The 17376-nt window shown below is 39.7% G+C and overlaps 1 protein-coding gene across 7 annotated transcripts in view; it reads right to left on the bottom strand.

Moving 5' to 3' along the window:
* The window catches only part of FSIP1 (fibrous sheath interacting protein 1), a 173805-nt gene extending 157988 nt beyond the window's left edge, over nt 1-15817 (bottom strand). For 3 of the 7 annotated variants that reach the window (XM_049897837.1, XM_049897839.1, XM_049897843.1), the window contains exons 1-5: nt 15647-15817; nt 8628-8760; nt 5435-5612; nt 2077-2231; nt 615-708 (exon numbers count right to left, since the gene is read on the bottom strand). In XM_049897837.1, coding sequence (XP_049753794.1) covers nt 615-708; nt 2077-2231; nt 5435-5612; nt 8628-8753 — 553 coding nt within the window. In that variant the 5' untranslated portion in view covers nt 8754-8760; nt 15647-15817. Of the gene's footprint in view, nt 1-614; nt 709-2076; nt 2232-5434; nt 5613-8627; nt 8761-14990; nt 15089-15646 lie in introns of those variants that run through there. The other 4 variants (XM_049897841.1, XM_049897842.1, XM_049897838.1 and 1 more) reach the window with 3 other exon arrangements.
* Between the last annotated feature and the right edge of the window lie 1559 nt (nt 15818-17376).

Raw genomic sequence — 17376 nt, 5'->3', positions numbered from 1 at the left:
TTTCTCCTAAACTTTCACCCATAATTATTGCATCCTGCAATAATTATTACGGTTCACCACTAAGTTTTGGGTGGTTTGCTACGTAACAGTTGATAACTGGAACAATTTTCCTCATTTTTAATGGTCCCACGTTAATTCGTTGCATGAGTGTGCCACAGTTTGTTGAGACCCTACTGATGAACATTTAGATTATTTGTTTGCTCATTTTTTCAATTAGTCATAATGCTTCGTTGGCCATCCTTGGGTAATTGTTGCATTATTAGCTTCAAATAAATTCCTAGAAGAGAAATTACTTAGTCAAAGGGGTTGGGCTTTTTAAAGACTTTTATTCATATAGAAGGGAAGTAAAGTCAAAGACAAGCTTCGTCTATCTTCCACTTTTCTCTGCCCTGTCCCCTTCACCTCTGGGCAGATACAAGCCCATGAAGACCCTTGAAATATACCTAAGCTCAGGGTAGTTCTATACAATCCTACCTAATGTGATCAATTATTTCCCTTCAAGAAGAGTTAAACTCACAAAGAGAAAAAGAAATCTGACTGGGAATTTTACTTTAATCTAAATATTCTATGACTGAGATAAATATAAAGACAAATGACACCTCAGTCTTACTCACCAACAGTTTCTTCTGATGCTGCAGTCAAAGCCAAAAACTTTTTTGTATTTTCTATCTCCTCATTACTTCGCAAAGCGTCACTGTTTTCTGCAGACTAATGAAAGAGAAATGAAAGTTTAAACATGGGGAAAAGGCGGCTATACTAAGTGATATTTTTTTGAATTCTAACATGCCTCTCAACAGTGTCCATACTACCAAGAAGGCTCGGACTATTTTTATTCCTTCAATTAGGAAATCTGTTAATGTCCCTGTTCCAGAGATATTCTGTCCATCGGTATTTTCAGGTAGAGTTGGAGAACATGTAAACCATTGTATGATAATTACTCTGCTTAAAGTTTCTTAAGTTTCTGCTTCATATTTCTAGAACTAATGAGTAACTCATAAAGGTACACCATCAAATCGAAATTTTAGACATTTCAAGATTGATACTGTGTTTTATTATGTTTACATTTATGATTCTTGTTCGAAAGCAAGTAAAAACTTGCTTTGAGATTGAAAATAAATAAATGACAGGCTTTTTGTACTAAAATTGACCTAAATTATTTCTCTAATTTTAAGCATTGCAATTTTAATGTTGCTTTGTTCCTATCCCAGTGGTCCTCCTTAATTCATACTATTGTCTACGAAAATCCTCCTAAATCAGTCAACTGATCAAGGAGGACTTTACCAAAAATAACCCAATATGCTATTGCGATGTTCCTTTGAGGGATAAAGTTCAAATATGAGCCAATGGCTATAAACCAAGTCAATGCCAACATGACCAACCACTTAATACTACAGAGAATAAGAGGTTCGAGAAGACCAAAAAGAAAATTTACTACTATAATTTGTGGAGACAAAAGCAAAACAGAGCATGGTCCCAGACTTCAAGCACTTTGCAGCTTCCTGAAGAGATCTTGGCCAACATATGAAACAGCAGACTCCCCAGCTTGTTTGTCACAAAGGCTTGCTCTGTTTTATTTTGCTGAACTGTTTTTACATATGACATAAAGGTCTGAAGTAATAATGCTAACCAGGGGATCAAATTTCTGTGTATTTGTCTATTTAGCTCCAAACCTTAAATTCTAAGCTCCCTGAAGATAAAGCAGACATATATACTTGGATGAAAGTAGCCACCACACCCCTTTGTATTCCAGAGATGGAGGAGCCCTAGCTGGACACCAGTAAGAGGTGTCTACTGGGCCTGTGCACAGGGAATGAACACACCAGCACAGTGTCTGAAGTCTGGAATGCTGCAGACCAAGTTACTTTCTCTGTTTCTAGAAAAATCCCTCTCCATCTCCCACTTTCTCTCTCTCATACACACACACACACACACACACACACACACACACCCCACTACCTCCAAAATAAATCAACACAGGCAAATCACATTAACCACTACGCTACAGTCTACGCTTTTCTTGCTCATCTTAAAGGAAATTGTTTCTTACATGTCAGTATATGGTTATACAATTCTTACCTTAAGTTCTTCCCACAGCTTTATTCTCATTTCTAGACCTTGCTTCTTAACTTCTTTTTCTCTGTCCTGTCTCTTCACCAATACTTTATCAAGCCTCTTCATCTTCTTAATAGCATCCTGAAGTTTAAAATCTAATTCGTTTAATTTGGGTTCATCTATATTGTGTTGAAAGTAGGAATGAGTTTGATATTCAGTAAAACCATAAAGTTTTGTTTTGTATTTACTATTGGTGCTTTGATTCAACAAATATTTCTGGCCGATAGTACTAACTAATATTAGTGCCATATATCTTGACTTATGAGGGGCTTTCATGTGTATTTTCTCATACAATTAACTAAAACTCCTATGAAATAGACATGTTATCTATTTTACAGTTGACACAACTGGGCCCTTTCAAATAGCTAATAAATTATAACATAAGAATTCAGAAGTAGGCCTCTTATTATTTCAAAACCTAATCTCTTTCTCCTTCATTCAGCTATACTTCTATTTGTATAACTAACACATAGGGAATAAGACACAGACAATATCCTCAAGTTGCTTCAGACTAACCCAGACAGAAGGCACGTACACAAATAGATACACTGAAAAAACAGCATCTCACAAGTGACACAAAGTGCTTCCAACATATAGAAACAAACTCAGACAAGTCCTGCATGGCACCAGACACCTGTTTTCTCTGCCCTCCCGTCTGTTGTGGGTAATTGATGGTAACTTACTTAAAGTTAGGGACTCTTTGGAACTTTTGCCATTCAAATTTTAACTTACGATTAATGATCATACTCGAAGTTAACATGTATAGGGTTACCTACTAGGCATGGTGTTAAGACCCTTACGTAAATACATTGTCTTACTTAATCCTCATCAAAAGCCTGTGAGGTGGTTTAATTACTGTCTCCATTTTATAAGTTAGTCAACTGGCGCTAAATTGGAACTGAGTTACATACATACGCAAGGTGGTATAACCAGTAAGTGTCCGAGTTGGGTTCCACCCCAATCAATGACTATAGACCCAAAGCTCTTAACCATCAGGCAATACTCCCTCTGTGAAGTCAGAAGAAAGATGAGAATTTGGCTCAAATATTTAAGTTCTCAGCACCACCCCCACTTGTTAGGTCATTAGAAATGGCATATTATACAAGAAAGGCCCACCTCAGCAACTTCTGAAAATCCAAAACCTCCAGTGGGGTTGCCCTATGATCCCTGTCACTTCCTCTTTAAGGAAGAAAAGAGATGGTTTTCGAGGGAACAAATTTATCCAAAAAGAATACTGACCTTACTAATAAGGAGGCTCTGCAGATCTTACTGTTTACATACTTCAGATGCAATAGCCTCTAGGTCTAACGTCCAACTGCCAATCTAGCATTCTCAGGCTCCCTTTACAAGCAGGCATTTTGAAGGAGCTCAGACAGAACCCAAATACTACGACATAAATTGGGCCGATAGCTCATCTCACCTATGATACCCTGTTTCCTGATAACTGTAATCCTGAGTCGCCTGACCTGACCTTGAGAGCTGAGCCTCAGCCAAAACATCTTTTAAACCAGCAGTTCTCAAACTCTTTGCTTTCAGTTCCCCTTTACACTCTTAAAATTGAGAACCCAGAATAGCTTTTGTTTATGTGGATTATATCTATTGATAATTACCATATTAACACTGAGAAATACTGTAAATATCAATTCATTTTAAAATAATGATAAACCCATTACATGTTAACATAAATAACACATTTTTAAACATTTTCCCTAAAAAATTAGGGAGAAAAGTGGCATTGTTTTAAATTTTGAATAGCTGGGTTAATATAAGACAGCTGGGTTCTCCTGTCTGCTTCTACAATCTATTATTGCAACCTGTTGTTTTGGTCGAAGTCTATGAAGAAAACCCGACCTCACATAGATATAGAGTTGGAAAAAAGGAAGGAGCAATTTAATAGCCTTTTCAGATAATTGTGGATATTCTTCTCTGATGCTACACCAAAACTCAACAAGTGGTAGTTTCTTAACGTTTAGTTATATAATGTCAACCCTGAAACTGTATCAGCAAACACTTTGTCGTGATCCATTAAAATCTGTGGGCCTATCTTACAAGTTGAGTGGATTTGTTACCCATGCACGGCTGTATAACACCCTGCATTGGCCTTTCGGAAAACAGTGGTTCACTGAACGCTTACAGAGACCTTCAAGGTCTGCGTTTTACATTTCACCACATAATATTTTTAAAAATCACATTTGTTAATCTCACCACCAATTTTATCAGAAAAGTCTAAGTATTGGGAGGCAGTCAGGCTTACAGTGATAGACACAAGTTTTCCAAAATTCTAATTTTCACTTGAAAGCTCAATTTTATCATTGGCAACAAATACTGGCAATTGTTTTCCTTGAAGTGAAAGGCTCACTTATTGGTTTTGTTTTTTTAGTGTCTGCCCAATACCCAAGTCTGAATGATAACAGTTTGTCTGGCAGTCATTCTTTCAAGTAAAAGTGGCGGTCCATTAAAAAAATGACTAGTCCAGCTCTCTAACCATCAAGATAACCCTCACACTTCCACATACAGCAGAATCGTTTCATGTGGACTTTCCGTTTTGCCACACTGCCTATTAAAAGGATGAATAATTTTTACTTCTTCATCAAGGACATTTTTGAATGACACTGGCTGTTTTTTGTTTGTTTGTTTGTTTCTGCCATTGCCTTCATTGGTAGCGAAGAATACAATGTCTAGTAACAATTGGGTGCCACTGCCTTGATTCCTGCTCAGACACCAGCAGTAAAACCATCACACTACTACTGCTCTTGTACCATCAGTGCAAATACTAACAGAGTTGGCAAAAAGACAAATACCGCAGCAGTATTACTATGAAAATAGCTTTTTCTTTTTGGAGCCCCTGAAAGGGTCTCAGAGAATGCCCCTGGCGCTGCAAACAACATTTTGAGAACTGCTGTTCTAATTCAATCTGACCAAAATTAATTTAGTAACCATGAAAAAAAATCACCTTTGTAAAATCAAAATATTATTAAAGCCGAGTGGGACTATCCCTTAAAGAGTATATATACTTTACAGATATATTTTATTGTGCATAAATCAAGCCACAAATGCAGAAGGCTTCCTTCTTCATTCATGTAAAACAACCACAACAAGTTTATTAAATGGCATATTTTATTATTTTTCTAAGGGTGTTTAAGGGCTCTTAATATGATTCCAAATAAAAATTGGTGACTGCTTGTTCATAAAAAGTATGTCTCTTTTTTTTTTTTTTTTGGTTTATTATTTCTACTTAGCTGTTAAAAAACATATGTAATTATAATATTTTAAATATAACACCTGTAACTATTATTAGACAGTCACTGAATGAGTATCATACCTGAACACTCAGGGATTGTCTGATGTTGAACAAAGTCCAGGTCTTCATCTGACCCCACATCAGCCAACTGTATTGTCTCCAAGAAGTTTTCCCCTTTCTCATTGTCGCTGTTTCTACTTTCCTCTGTGCTTTCTGAGTGGCCTTCCTTACCAGAGTTCAACTTGATTGCAGTATCAACCTAAAAATAATGTCCAAAGAAAAAGTTTCCAAATAATAATATATTTTTTAAAACCTTAAAAATTCTAGAATATTTCAGTCCTAATGAAAGTATATATGGGAACATACATATATACACAGAATAGTATTAAAGTATTCTAGAAATCTAATGTTTTTTAATTAAATGTAATGCACACTGGGCCGTCTCCTAGTCCCAGAACCCGGATGTCAGAGCATTCACTCTGAGCACCAGTAACCAAGAGTGGGGAGGGCACATCCAGGCTTCCTCAAGGGGCAGCCTGGCCACCTTCTCGGAGCTCTCAACCAGGGCCATGTGGCCAAGCGCTGGCTCAGTGTGGACCTTGGGGCTTGAGGTTCCTAAGTTCTGGCTTGTGATCTTGGCTTCTTCTTGTTGTTAGCTGCTACTGAGGCGATTTCAGCTCACAGTGACCCTGTTTGACAAAACAGAACTGCCCCATAGGGTTTTCTTGGCTATAACCTTCACAGAAGCCGATCACCGGGTCTTCTCCCCAGGAGCTGCTGGCTACGTTCAAACTGTCAAACTTTTGATTAGCACCTGAGCATTTAACCACTGCACCACCAGGGCTCCTTTGTAGTATAGGAGAAAATAGATCCAGTATACTATGCAACTAGTTGTTGGAGGACCAACTTAGAAATAGACAAAACAACATCCACCTTATGTATCCTCGGGATTGTTGTGGAGGATCCTCTGTTTAAAGACACACTTCTGTCAAAGGCTGGATAAAGCCTGAAATTCCACAGTATCTAGTAAATCTTTTTTTTTTTTTTAATTTTTTTTTATTGTGCTTTAAGGGAAAGTTTGCAAATCGAGTCAGTCTGTCACACAAAAATTTATATACACCTTGCTATATACTCCTTGAAAACTCCATGGGGCAGTTCTACTCTGGCCTATAGGGTCGCTATGAGTCGGAATCGACTCGATGGCACTGGGTTGGGATATACACCTAGGTGCTCTCCCCCTAATGAGACAGCACATTCCTCTCCACCCTGTATTCCTGTGTCCATTCAGCCAGCTTCTGTCCTCCTCTGTCTTCTCATCTCTCCTCTAGACAGGAGCTGCCCACATAGTCTCATGTGTCTACTTGAGCCAAGAAGCTCACTCCTCACCAGCATCATTTTCTGTCTTATAGTCCAGTCTGAAGAGTTGGCTTTAGAAATGGTTCCAGTCTTGGGCTAACAGAAGGTCTGGGGACCATGACCTCCCGAGTCTAGTAAATCTTTAAGTCCATATGATTCTGTGAAAGTGCTAAAATTGCTAGAAGAGGTTACATGAACCCTGTTAGTCATTTATATCTTGACATAAATTAATTCAGCAGAGCTTTCCCAGGAAATGGATTCTCATATGGGGTAATACAGTATATACAAAAGTTGACTAGATGTTAGCAACATACTTGTATAGCAAGCTCCAGGGTACACAAAGCCCTTTGTGTATGTGTATTACCCCATAGAAAACCCTGGTGGCATAGTGGTTAAGAGCTATGCCTGCTAACCAAAAAGTCAGCAGTTTGAATCCACCAGACACTCCTTGGGAACCCTATGGAGCAGTTCTACTCTGTTCTATGGGTCGCTATGAGTTGGAATCAACTCAGCGGTAACAGGTTTGATTCCAACTCTTAGAATGAGCACGAAACAACGAAGCAAAAGATAAAACTGGAGAATTAAAGGCAAACTTTGCCTACTTCACAATTTTTCCCATGGTTCCCCACCCCACTAGCTATCAACCACCTTCCTCATCCCACACCAATAGCCTGTTTCTATTCTTCCTGCTCCTCCTACCCTGTGGCCTATGTGTGTGATTTTTCTTTCTTCTTCATTCTAAACCCCACATTCTACCCTCATTTTTCATTACTCCACGCCCCTCACTCCATACCTTCATGTTAGCCCCAGGAAAGGACATTCTGTAAATAAAATTCTTCCAAACAATTAGATTCCTTACCTGAAACCCAGGGGATTTTTATGTAAATTACAACTATTGGCTCTTTCCAGAAAAACATTCATAAGAAAAAATAAGCCAAAATCCCTAGCTGTAAGCTGGATACACACTGGGATCATCCAGGTAGATGCACCTGCACAAGATTTAGGATGCAGACCGGAGGCAGAGGCCACCTTCCTAAGCTCCTGCAGGCAGCTGGCAGGAAATGCGAAAGGCAGGGTCTCTGCATACCTATCTAGCCACCAGCTTTGTGGTTCTGAATGACTTGTGGCAGTGCTGGGAACAGCAGCAGCAGCTGGAAACCAATAATCCAGGAGAAAACCCCTCCCACAACTTTCTTTCCTGCAGGTCTTTTGATGGTTCGGTAGGAAACGAATTCTTGTATTCAATCCCTGTAGTTCTTTCTGTTTCCTGAACTAAATCATGACAGACAAAAACTTCCAGAGTTTCATAATGCAGAGTCTAGTCCAAAAATCAAAAGAATAAATGAGTATGGATTCATAATTTTGCAATTTTCTTTCACCATAAGACAACATTTTCGTTTCCCACAACCTTAAGGAGAATAAATTGTCCCATATCACAGATGAGAAAACCAATTCTTTTTAAAAAATCAAGTTTAGATATTTCAAGAAAAGGAAAAGAGACTACTAAGGAAAAGGAAGGGAAGTCGTGGCCAGATAATGTACCTATCAAGCATATACCACATGATCTTTACCCAAACCATTTTTTTTAAATAAGAATTCTTTTTCATAGTAAGAATCAATGGTGACATATTAGAATACAAAGGTTTCTTACAAAAAGTTAACAAATAAGCCTTAACAAAGCAAAACCGTGAACAAACTAGCCACAAAGACAGGAAGGGAGGAAGGAAAGGAGAAAGGAAAGAAAAAGAGTATTTTCATCTTAGACATTCTAGAGTAAAATCCAAGAAATCTATGGGTGTTCCCTGAGTCCACCCTCTAAAGAAAAACCTTAAAATTGGATCTTAACAACAGCCTTGGTTTCATCAATTGCTGAGAGGTCAGGAGAAGTAGTTTAAATGATTTCTCATCTGTAAATTACCTTGAAGGACCCTGGTTCTGGTGAGAGAACCTCTAAAGAAGCATTTGAACCTCTGCTCCCAGCATGTGCTCTTGAACTTGAAGCTGGTTTTGAAATGCTGTCTAGATTTCCCTTTATAATATCCATTGATATGCTGCAAACAAAAAATTAAAGAGCAAGTTATAGCATAGATGTTTAAGCGTTTCATTAGTTAATGTTACAATGCAGTTAACTCAGAGCCTTTGTTATAAAGAAGTCACATTAAGGGTTCCCCAATTTCATCAAAAGATATTTTATATTTTATGTACATGGATTATTAAGTCTCATGCTAGTATAGGTGCAATGCATGCTGCCCAGGATGCCAGATCCTGAAAGTGGCTAAAAGGGAACACAGAAATGAATGCCACCTTAATGGCTTCCTGTGTCTCCAAGAGAAAATGTTTACTCTGCCCTTGGCCTTCCCTGAAGGGACACTCATGGGACACCAATGCCTCTCAAGCAAGATCCACGCTCACCTCATAATGATTTGCTAGGGCCTCTCTGCTGCCTTCTGGTTTTGCCTTCCTTCTGCTAGCCTTTCCACTCTAGCCTGGGCTTCCCTCCCAGCTCTGAATTCCCTTCTCCTTGCCTCTACATTTTCATGGAATACTAGTGCCCAGGGCACTGTTCTGATGCTACCAACCTTCCCCTGCTAACACCTATGATTCTACTTCTGCCCTCTGATGCAACAGAGAACAAAATCTACTTCCTCTACTGTAGGACAGACTTTTCTTATCTGGCTCCACCGACTACCATCAAGTGATTCCAACTCATAGCAACTCTATAAGACAGAGTGGAACTGCTCAATAGGGTTTCCGTCTTTCTCCCACGGAGCAGCTGGTAGGTCCAAACTTGGTGACCTTTCAGTTAGCAGGTAAACACTTAACCACTGCACCACCAAGGCTCCTTATTATCTAGCTAGACATCGCCAATCTCTTCAACTCTTCTTCACGTGATACTGTTTGCAGGCCTCTCTCTACCCTGGCTGCTCTATTCCCAATGCTGCTTTCTAAAGCTGGAAATTCTAGGCACACTGGCTTAAGCTAGAGAGAGAAATTGGGCTTTGCAGGCACATTCATTCTTCAAAACGGCAACCTGGATCAAGAACATTCCAGATTTCTTCAGTAATGTTGGAGGATATACACATACTGGATAAAATGGAAGCAACAGGGAGAATTCCAGGTTTTGCCTCTCAATACTTACATGTAAATAGATATCTTCCAACAACTCCTTTCCTAAATTCCTACTAATTATGTATTAGACCAGTTATCTAATAACAGAGTGAAAAAAGGCAACATTTCTTCCCTGGCAAGTATAATGTCATGGATTGAACTGCATCCCCCAAAAATATGTGTCAACTAGGCTAGGCCATGATTCCAAGTATTGTGAGATTGTCCACCATTTTGTCATCTGATGTGATTTTCCTATGTGTTGTAAATCCTACCTCTATGATACTAATGAGGCAGGATTAGAGGCAGTTATGTTAATGAAGGAAGACTCAATCTACAAGGTTAGGTTGTGTCTTAAGTCAATCTTTTTTGAGACATAAAAGAGAGACAGGAGACCTCATACCACCGAGAAACAAGAGCCAGGATAATAGTGCATCCTTTGAATCCGGGGTCCCTGCAATCAGAAGCTGCTCGACCAGTGGGAGAGCGATAACAAGGACCTTCCCCCAGAGTCGACAGAGAAAGGCTTTCCCTGGAGCTGGCACCTTGAATAGGACTTCTAGCCTCCTAACTGTGAGAGAATAAATTTCTCTTTGTTGAAAGCATCTACTTGTGGTATTTCTGTTATAGCAGCACTAGCTGACTAAGACATATAACAACGTCCTTCTCTCACCCTACAAAATGATCCATCCACCTTTCTTCCTTTTTTTTGAACAACAGAGGCAGAGACCAGAGAAGTTTTGGCAACAGGAGGAAGCACAAACATAAACAACCTGAAGCCCCCCCGAGGGGCACGGAGGGATAACACGGTTTCGTCTCCAGCCATTCAATGTGCCAAAGCTGATGCTTAAGGGAGCAGTAGGTCAACTCTTTCCATCTCAGTAAATGAAAAAGGCACTGATGTCAACATAATTCAAACTCGGCAAAAGGGTTTGGGCCCACTCAGGAAGGCACTGACATTATTATTGTTGGATGACAGATCACCCTGACCCGATACATAACAACCAAAAAGCATAAGTCACCAAGAGGCCAAATGTCTTGAAAATGCCTAAGCACCCTGTCAAGGGGGACTTATCGTGGCTCACAGAGGGAGCAATGAGATGGAAGCCCGTGCAGAGCCGGTATAATACACGTGAAAAAAGGGAGAGACACAGTAACTGCCAATGACGTGAATCAGCTAAAAGGCTCCAGAAATCTTTCACTTTGCTTTAGAAACAGGCCTGTTCTATTGTGTTTGCTCCTGAAAATAATATAGTTACAGGGTAAGTGGAGATATAACTGTGAGCCTGCCCTATGAATTTGGCCATGTAGAAAAAACTATCCATAAAGGGCAATGAAATAGGCTCTAACAGATGTATCTGAGTGTTTGAGAAGAAATGCCATTAGGCACACAGAAATTCCACAAGATAAATAAAGTCTTGTACTAAAAAGAAAGCAAACAGTATTTAAATAATTATAAGAATATAAGCACCGAATGTTGATTTAACCAAATATGTAACTTCATTATATCGAGAGTATGTGGGAAGGAGTGTGTAAAGGTAAGAAGTAGTATAATCTAATATATCATAGCAGCAAATCAAAGAGAATGTCCAAACATTTACAAAGCCCAAAAAATAGTTAAATAAGCATAATATTTAAAAGTTCAAGATGGCTGCCTCTGGGGAGTGAGTCTAGAGACTGCTTTTTTTTTTAATTGCACATGTTATAGAAATGTTTGACATTTTTAATCACGTTAATGAAATAAAAGTAAAAACTTATTTTAAAAATAATAAATGTAAAATATGAAATCTTCAAGGGGTTAGAAGGAAACACAAAAGGAAATTTATATAATCATAAGGTGGGTAATAACTTACTAAGCATGACGTCAAGAACATAAATCAAACAGGAAAAGACTAATAGACTCAATTATATAATATGTAATGCTCGTGAGTCTTGAACATAAAATGGAATTCTAAATAAAAATAAAAGGCACTGAGAAACTGGGGGAAATATATGCATCATACACGATATACAAAAGTTTAATAAACTTACATATTTAAAGACCTCTTACCATTCAATATGAAAAAGAAACATTCTAATAGAAAACTGCCTAAGACCATAAATAAGAAATTCACATACAAAAAGAGAAAAAAAAAAGAGGAGGGGGAGAGATGGAAGAAAAGGCAAATTGTCAATAATATTGCTTTAAAAAAAAAAGTACAATTTCTCTAATTGAAGGACTAGTCAGAAAGAGGCCTGAAAGATGGTCACACATCAAGGCAGTAAGAGTGATGGGTTGTGATTTGTTGGGTTCATGGATATTCTCGTGTCCGTTTTTCTCGGTTTTCTTGTCTTGGTTATCTAATGCTGCTATAACAGAAATACCACAAACAGAAGTTTATTCTCTCACAGCCTAGTAGGCTAGAAGTCCAAATTCAGGACATTAGCTCCAGAAGGCTTTCTCTGTCGGCTCTGGAGGAAGGTCCTTGTCATCAACCTTCCCCTGCACTAGGAGTTTCTCCCCACAGGAAGCCTGAGTTCAAAGGACACGCAGTGCTCCCGGTGCTTCTTTCTTGGTGGTATGAGGTCCCCCTGTCTCTCTGCTCGCTTCTCTCTTTTATATCTCAAAAGAGACTAGCTTCAGACACTATCTAATCTTGTAGATCTCATCAATACAACTGCCACTAAGCCAAGTGACAGGATTTACAACACGTAGGGAAATCGTATCAGATGACAAAATGGTAGACAATCAGAGAACACTGGGAATCATGACCCAGCTAAATCAATACACATATTTTTGGGGGACACAATTCAGCCCACAACAACTCTGATTATATTTTCCAATTTTGTATAATAATGTTTCTTAAAATTTTTATTTATTTTATTAAAATTTCTAGTATATAATAAAATTTTTTTTTTAATTTTTTTAAAGGTATTCAAAAATAAATTAAAATTTCCCAATGTCCCCCCACCCTGAGCTAAACATCCTGGTATGTTTCTTCTCCATTTTTGCTTTATGCCTTCTTTCAACAAAATTGGATTCATGTATTTCTCACTTAAAATTACATGATAAAACATTTCTCATGTATTACATATATTTATACATTAAATAATTTATGATCAAGTTCTAAGTGTAATAAATTGTTAACATACACCAATTCAGATAGCATTCATTTCAAACAAGATTAAACCTTTTTCTACAAACTTGTGAGGAATATAACTACCATGGATGATTTAAAACCAAAATTAGAACATGTGGCTGCTATAATCTGATATTTTTGGATGAATGGGAGAATCAAAAGTAAACGAATCCTCCTCTGTTTAGTAATTATAAACAGCCAACCTAAAAAAAAAGTGAAATTACATTTATTTTCATGTCTAAAAAGTTACTTTATAGTCTGGTTTTTACTTCATATATTTGTTTACTATGTGAAAAATACTTGCTCTTAAGAGAAAAGAAAACAAATAATACAAAAAAAATTTAAGTTAAAATTCACCTCCCCTCAAGAGTCAGTGCTAAGAGATTTTTGTAGCTCTCGTTTTTTTTGAGGCGTATGCAAATCTCTTATCCTTATACCCACCTACACCTCCCCAACACTAACACACATACGCACACAAGTACCATGGCACTTTGCAACTTCCTTTTTTCACTTAACAACAAATTTTGGAGATTTTTCTACATCAGCATTTATAGATAGACTTCATGCTTTCACATGGTACCATGGTATTTTATTGCACAGATGTAGCTTTTTTTTTTTTTTTAATCTGCTTATTTAGGTTGTATATAGAGTATTGGCTCTTAAAAACGAAGCTACCCACATTAAAAAAAAAATTACTCAAAATGGATCACAGACTTAAAAGTAGAACCTAAAGCTATAAGATTTCTAGAAAATACGTGTGACTTTGGGTTAAGCAAAAAATTTCTTAGATACACCATCAAAAGCAAGATTCAGGAAAGAAAATATTGATAAATTGGAATGTACAAAATTTACTTGTGTTCTTCAAAACACATTGTTAAGAAAATGCAAACGAAAACCACAGACTGGGAGAAAATATTTGCAAAACACATGTCTGATAAAGGACTTGTATCCAAAATATACAAAGATGTCTCAAAATGAAATTAAGAAAACAAAAAATCTGAACAGACATGTCACCAAAGATGTATGGATGGCATACATTAGTCACTACAAAAACAAACACCCATTGCCATGGAGTGGATTCCGACTCATCAGTTACCCTATAGGACAGGGTAGAACTGCCCCATAGGGTTCTGAATGAGCAGCTGGTGAACTAGAACTGCAGACCCCTTGGTTAGCAGTCAAGCTCTTAACCACTGCACCACCAGAGTCCCACATAGTCACCAGGGAAATGCAAACTGAAAACCACAGTGAGATACCAGTACACCCTATTAGAATGGCTAATATTAAAAAAAAAAAAAAAAAAAAACTGACAAGCTTAGGGAGAAACTGGAACTCTCATATGTTGCCAGTAAGAACGCAAAACTGGACAGGCACTTCGCAAAACTGCTTAGTAGTTTCTTATAAAACCAAACATACACTTACCGTATGCCTCAGCAATCTCATTCCTAGGTATTTACCCAATAAATAAAAACTTATATTCATACACAAAACCTGTACATGAATGAAACAGTCCAAATGTCCCTCAACTAAGGAATGGATAAACTGTAGTACATCCATACAATCGAACACTACTCGGAAATAAAAAGGAACACACTACCGATACACACAACAACATGGCTGAATCTTAAATGCATTATGCCAAGGTAAAAGAAGCCGGATACAAAAGGCTACATACTGTTTGCTTCCATTTAGACGACATTCTAGAACAAACAAAACTATAGGGACAGAAAACTGATAAGTGGTTGCGAAGGGCTGCAGTGGAAGACGGGTTAACTACAAAGGGATGCTAGGGGATTCCGCGGAGGTGCTCAAACTGTTCTGTATCTTGATTGTGGCCGTAATTACACAACTGTATGCCTTTGTCAAAACTCACGGAACTCTATCCTAAAAAGAGTGAGTTTCATTGTATGCAAATTGTACTTCTATTTTAAGTTAACATCTTTGTACAAACTTTGGTTAGTGATATATCCATAAAATAAATTAACACTGGTGAGTCAAAGAACACTTGGGCTTCAAATTTCGGTAGTGCCCCAAAACGCTCTCCAAAAGGGACGTACCAAATAACACTCCTACCCACACGAGCCTGGGGACAATCTGATTATCATCAACGGATTTTCGTCTCTGCCAATCTCATAGGTGTCAAACGGTATCTGTGGATCCGATTTACATTTCTTTAATGACATCAGCGGTTAAGTCTCTAGTCAAACGTTTATAGACCATCCCCCCCAACCCCCTCAACCCCCCACCCCACTGCCACTCCCACTTTGCTGTTAACTGCCTTTCGCATCCTTTTGCTGTTTATGGTGTATTTTAATTGCTGGTGATGATGTTTTACGTAAATTCCAGATCTCCGGAGCAAGAAGGAACGGGAAGCAGGGCGACCCTGGTACTAGGTCCTAACGTCAGGATCGTTTGCTCCGAGGTCCAAGTAACCCCGGAGAAACCGTCGCTGCGGAGGGAGAAACCACTCCGGGTAGACCCACCAGCTCCCTCTTCTGGCCGGAGGAGCCCCGGCTGAGCCCGCCCCCGGGACCTAGCCCGCCCAGCACCGCCCACCCCGCCCTCTCATTGGCCCTGCGCCCTTCCACTGACACCCTGTCTCCGGCCAAGTCTTCCGACAAGACTCCGCCCCGCCCACTCATTGGCTCCTCGCGCGGCGATAGAGCCCCGCCCCTGAAGCGTGTGGTCCCTCACCTTCCCAGAGGGGACTCACCGAACAAGTCGCCAGTCGTCACGGCACTGACGGAGGCAGAAACTCACCGCTGACACTCGCAGCGTCACCCACTTCCCCCCACAGAGGAGGGGCCTTTCCCGCCACCGCAGCTGCTGTGGAAGTGGCAGAAGCTACCTGTCCAAAGCCCTCCTGCTTCCAGGAACTCTGTTCCCTTGGCAACCAGAGGCAAGACGCTTCCAGTCTCGCGATAGATGAAAAGGACTGTACCATCTAGAAATAAGAAGGGGGGTGGGGCGACGAGGATGGCGAGGACAGGAACTGGGGCGACGTTGCTGTCTTCGCAGCCGGGCACTGTACGTGGGAGGTGGTTGTTCCAGCAATTTCGGTTGAACTCGCAAGGAGAAAATCTGGTTGCTTGTATGTCTCTGTCCCTTACTATTAGTATGATGCCCTCCTGGTCACCTAGCCTCTCTTAGCCTGTTTCCTCCTCTGTAAAAAAAAAAAGGGGAGGTAATAATAATTTATTGCTCACAAGACTGCAGCTCAAAGACATCATGTATGTGAAGCTCTTGGCAAAAATTAGATGCCACGCAAAAAAAAAAAAAATGGTATTTTTCCACAGATTGGGCTGCAGTCCCAGAAAGGGTAATAATTGTCGTTTACATCTTCTTTTATTTGTAGTTCTCAGTGCATGAAAACTATTTCCCTAAGTCCCTAAGGTGATTTTTTTCAACCCCTACCAAAAACCAAACCAAACCCATTGCCATCCAGTCGATTCTGACTCATAGCCACCCTATAGGACAGAACAGAATTGCCTCATAGGGTTTCCAAGGGGCGGCTGGTGGGTTGGAACTGCCGACCTTTTGGTTAGCAGCTGAGCTCTAAACCACTGTGCCAACAAGACTCCTTTTCAACCTCAATACCAGCCAGTCTCCACTCCTTTCACAGTCTGAACAGCACTTTACAATTTACAAGGCATTTTCACATACATAGCCCCATTTTATCCTCATTGTTCTAGGTGGAGTGTGCATTCTTCCATTTTTTGCAGCAGAGAAAATAGACATAGATTAAGTGAGTTGCCCCAAATCCCACAGCTACATTCTAGGGCAGTGCTGGGTATAAAAACCTTCTGGCTTTAATTAAATGTCATTCATTTGCTGTGGAATCCCACGTTTTTATCTCTAGACACCTTTATCTAACTGCCTGTTTGACTTTTCCGCTTAAATCTGTAAGGAGCATCTTGCAGTGCAATGAATTACTTCATGTGGCCCTTCTAGCCAAGGTCTTTGTGACTCACACACAATGATTAGGGGGAACTATGCTGTGAGTCGGAATCAACTGGTTTGGTTTTTGGTTTATTATGCAAAAAAGGCATATGGAACCTGTGAGGGTTAGGGTTGTGTCGACTTGGCTAGGCCATGATTTCCAGTGTTGTGTGGTTGTGTCCTCCATTTTGTGTTGTGGATTCTGACCTCTACATGTTGATGAGGCAGGATTGACGTAGGGTGTATCTTGGCGTGCAACTTTGCAGGAGGGCATGACTCAAGTCCCACCCTTGCTCAAATTATGCCCTTCCCTGGGGCGTGGCCTGCATCTAGGGTATATGTGTGGATGCCCTGGCAGGGCTCTCTCTCTCTACATCTGGATCCCGCATCCAGTTCGTGATCATCTGACCTCTGGGTTCTGGGAACTTAAGCCAGAGGACAGCCATCTGACCTCTGCAGTACCATGTGCCAGCAAGCCTTTCATCTGACCTGACTGGCCAGTGT

The sequence above is a fragment of the Elephas maximus genome, chromosome 10 (assembly GCF_024166365.1).
Source record: "Elephas maximus indicus isolate mEleMax1 chromosome 10, mEleMax1 primary haplotype, whole genome shotgun sequence".
NCBI lineage: Eukaryota > Metazoa > Chordata > Mammalia > Proboscidea > Elephantidae > Elephas > Elephas maximus.
Note: the sequence above shows the minus strand (reverse complement) of the source record. Positions and strands in the feature narration are given on the sequence as shown.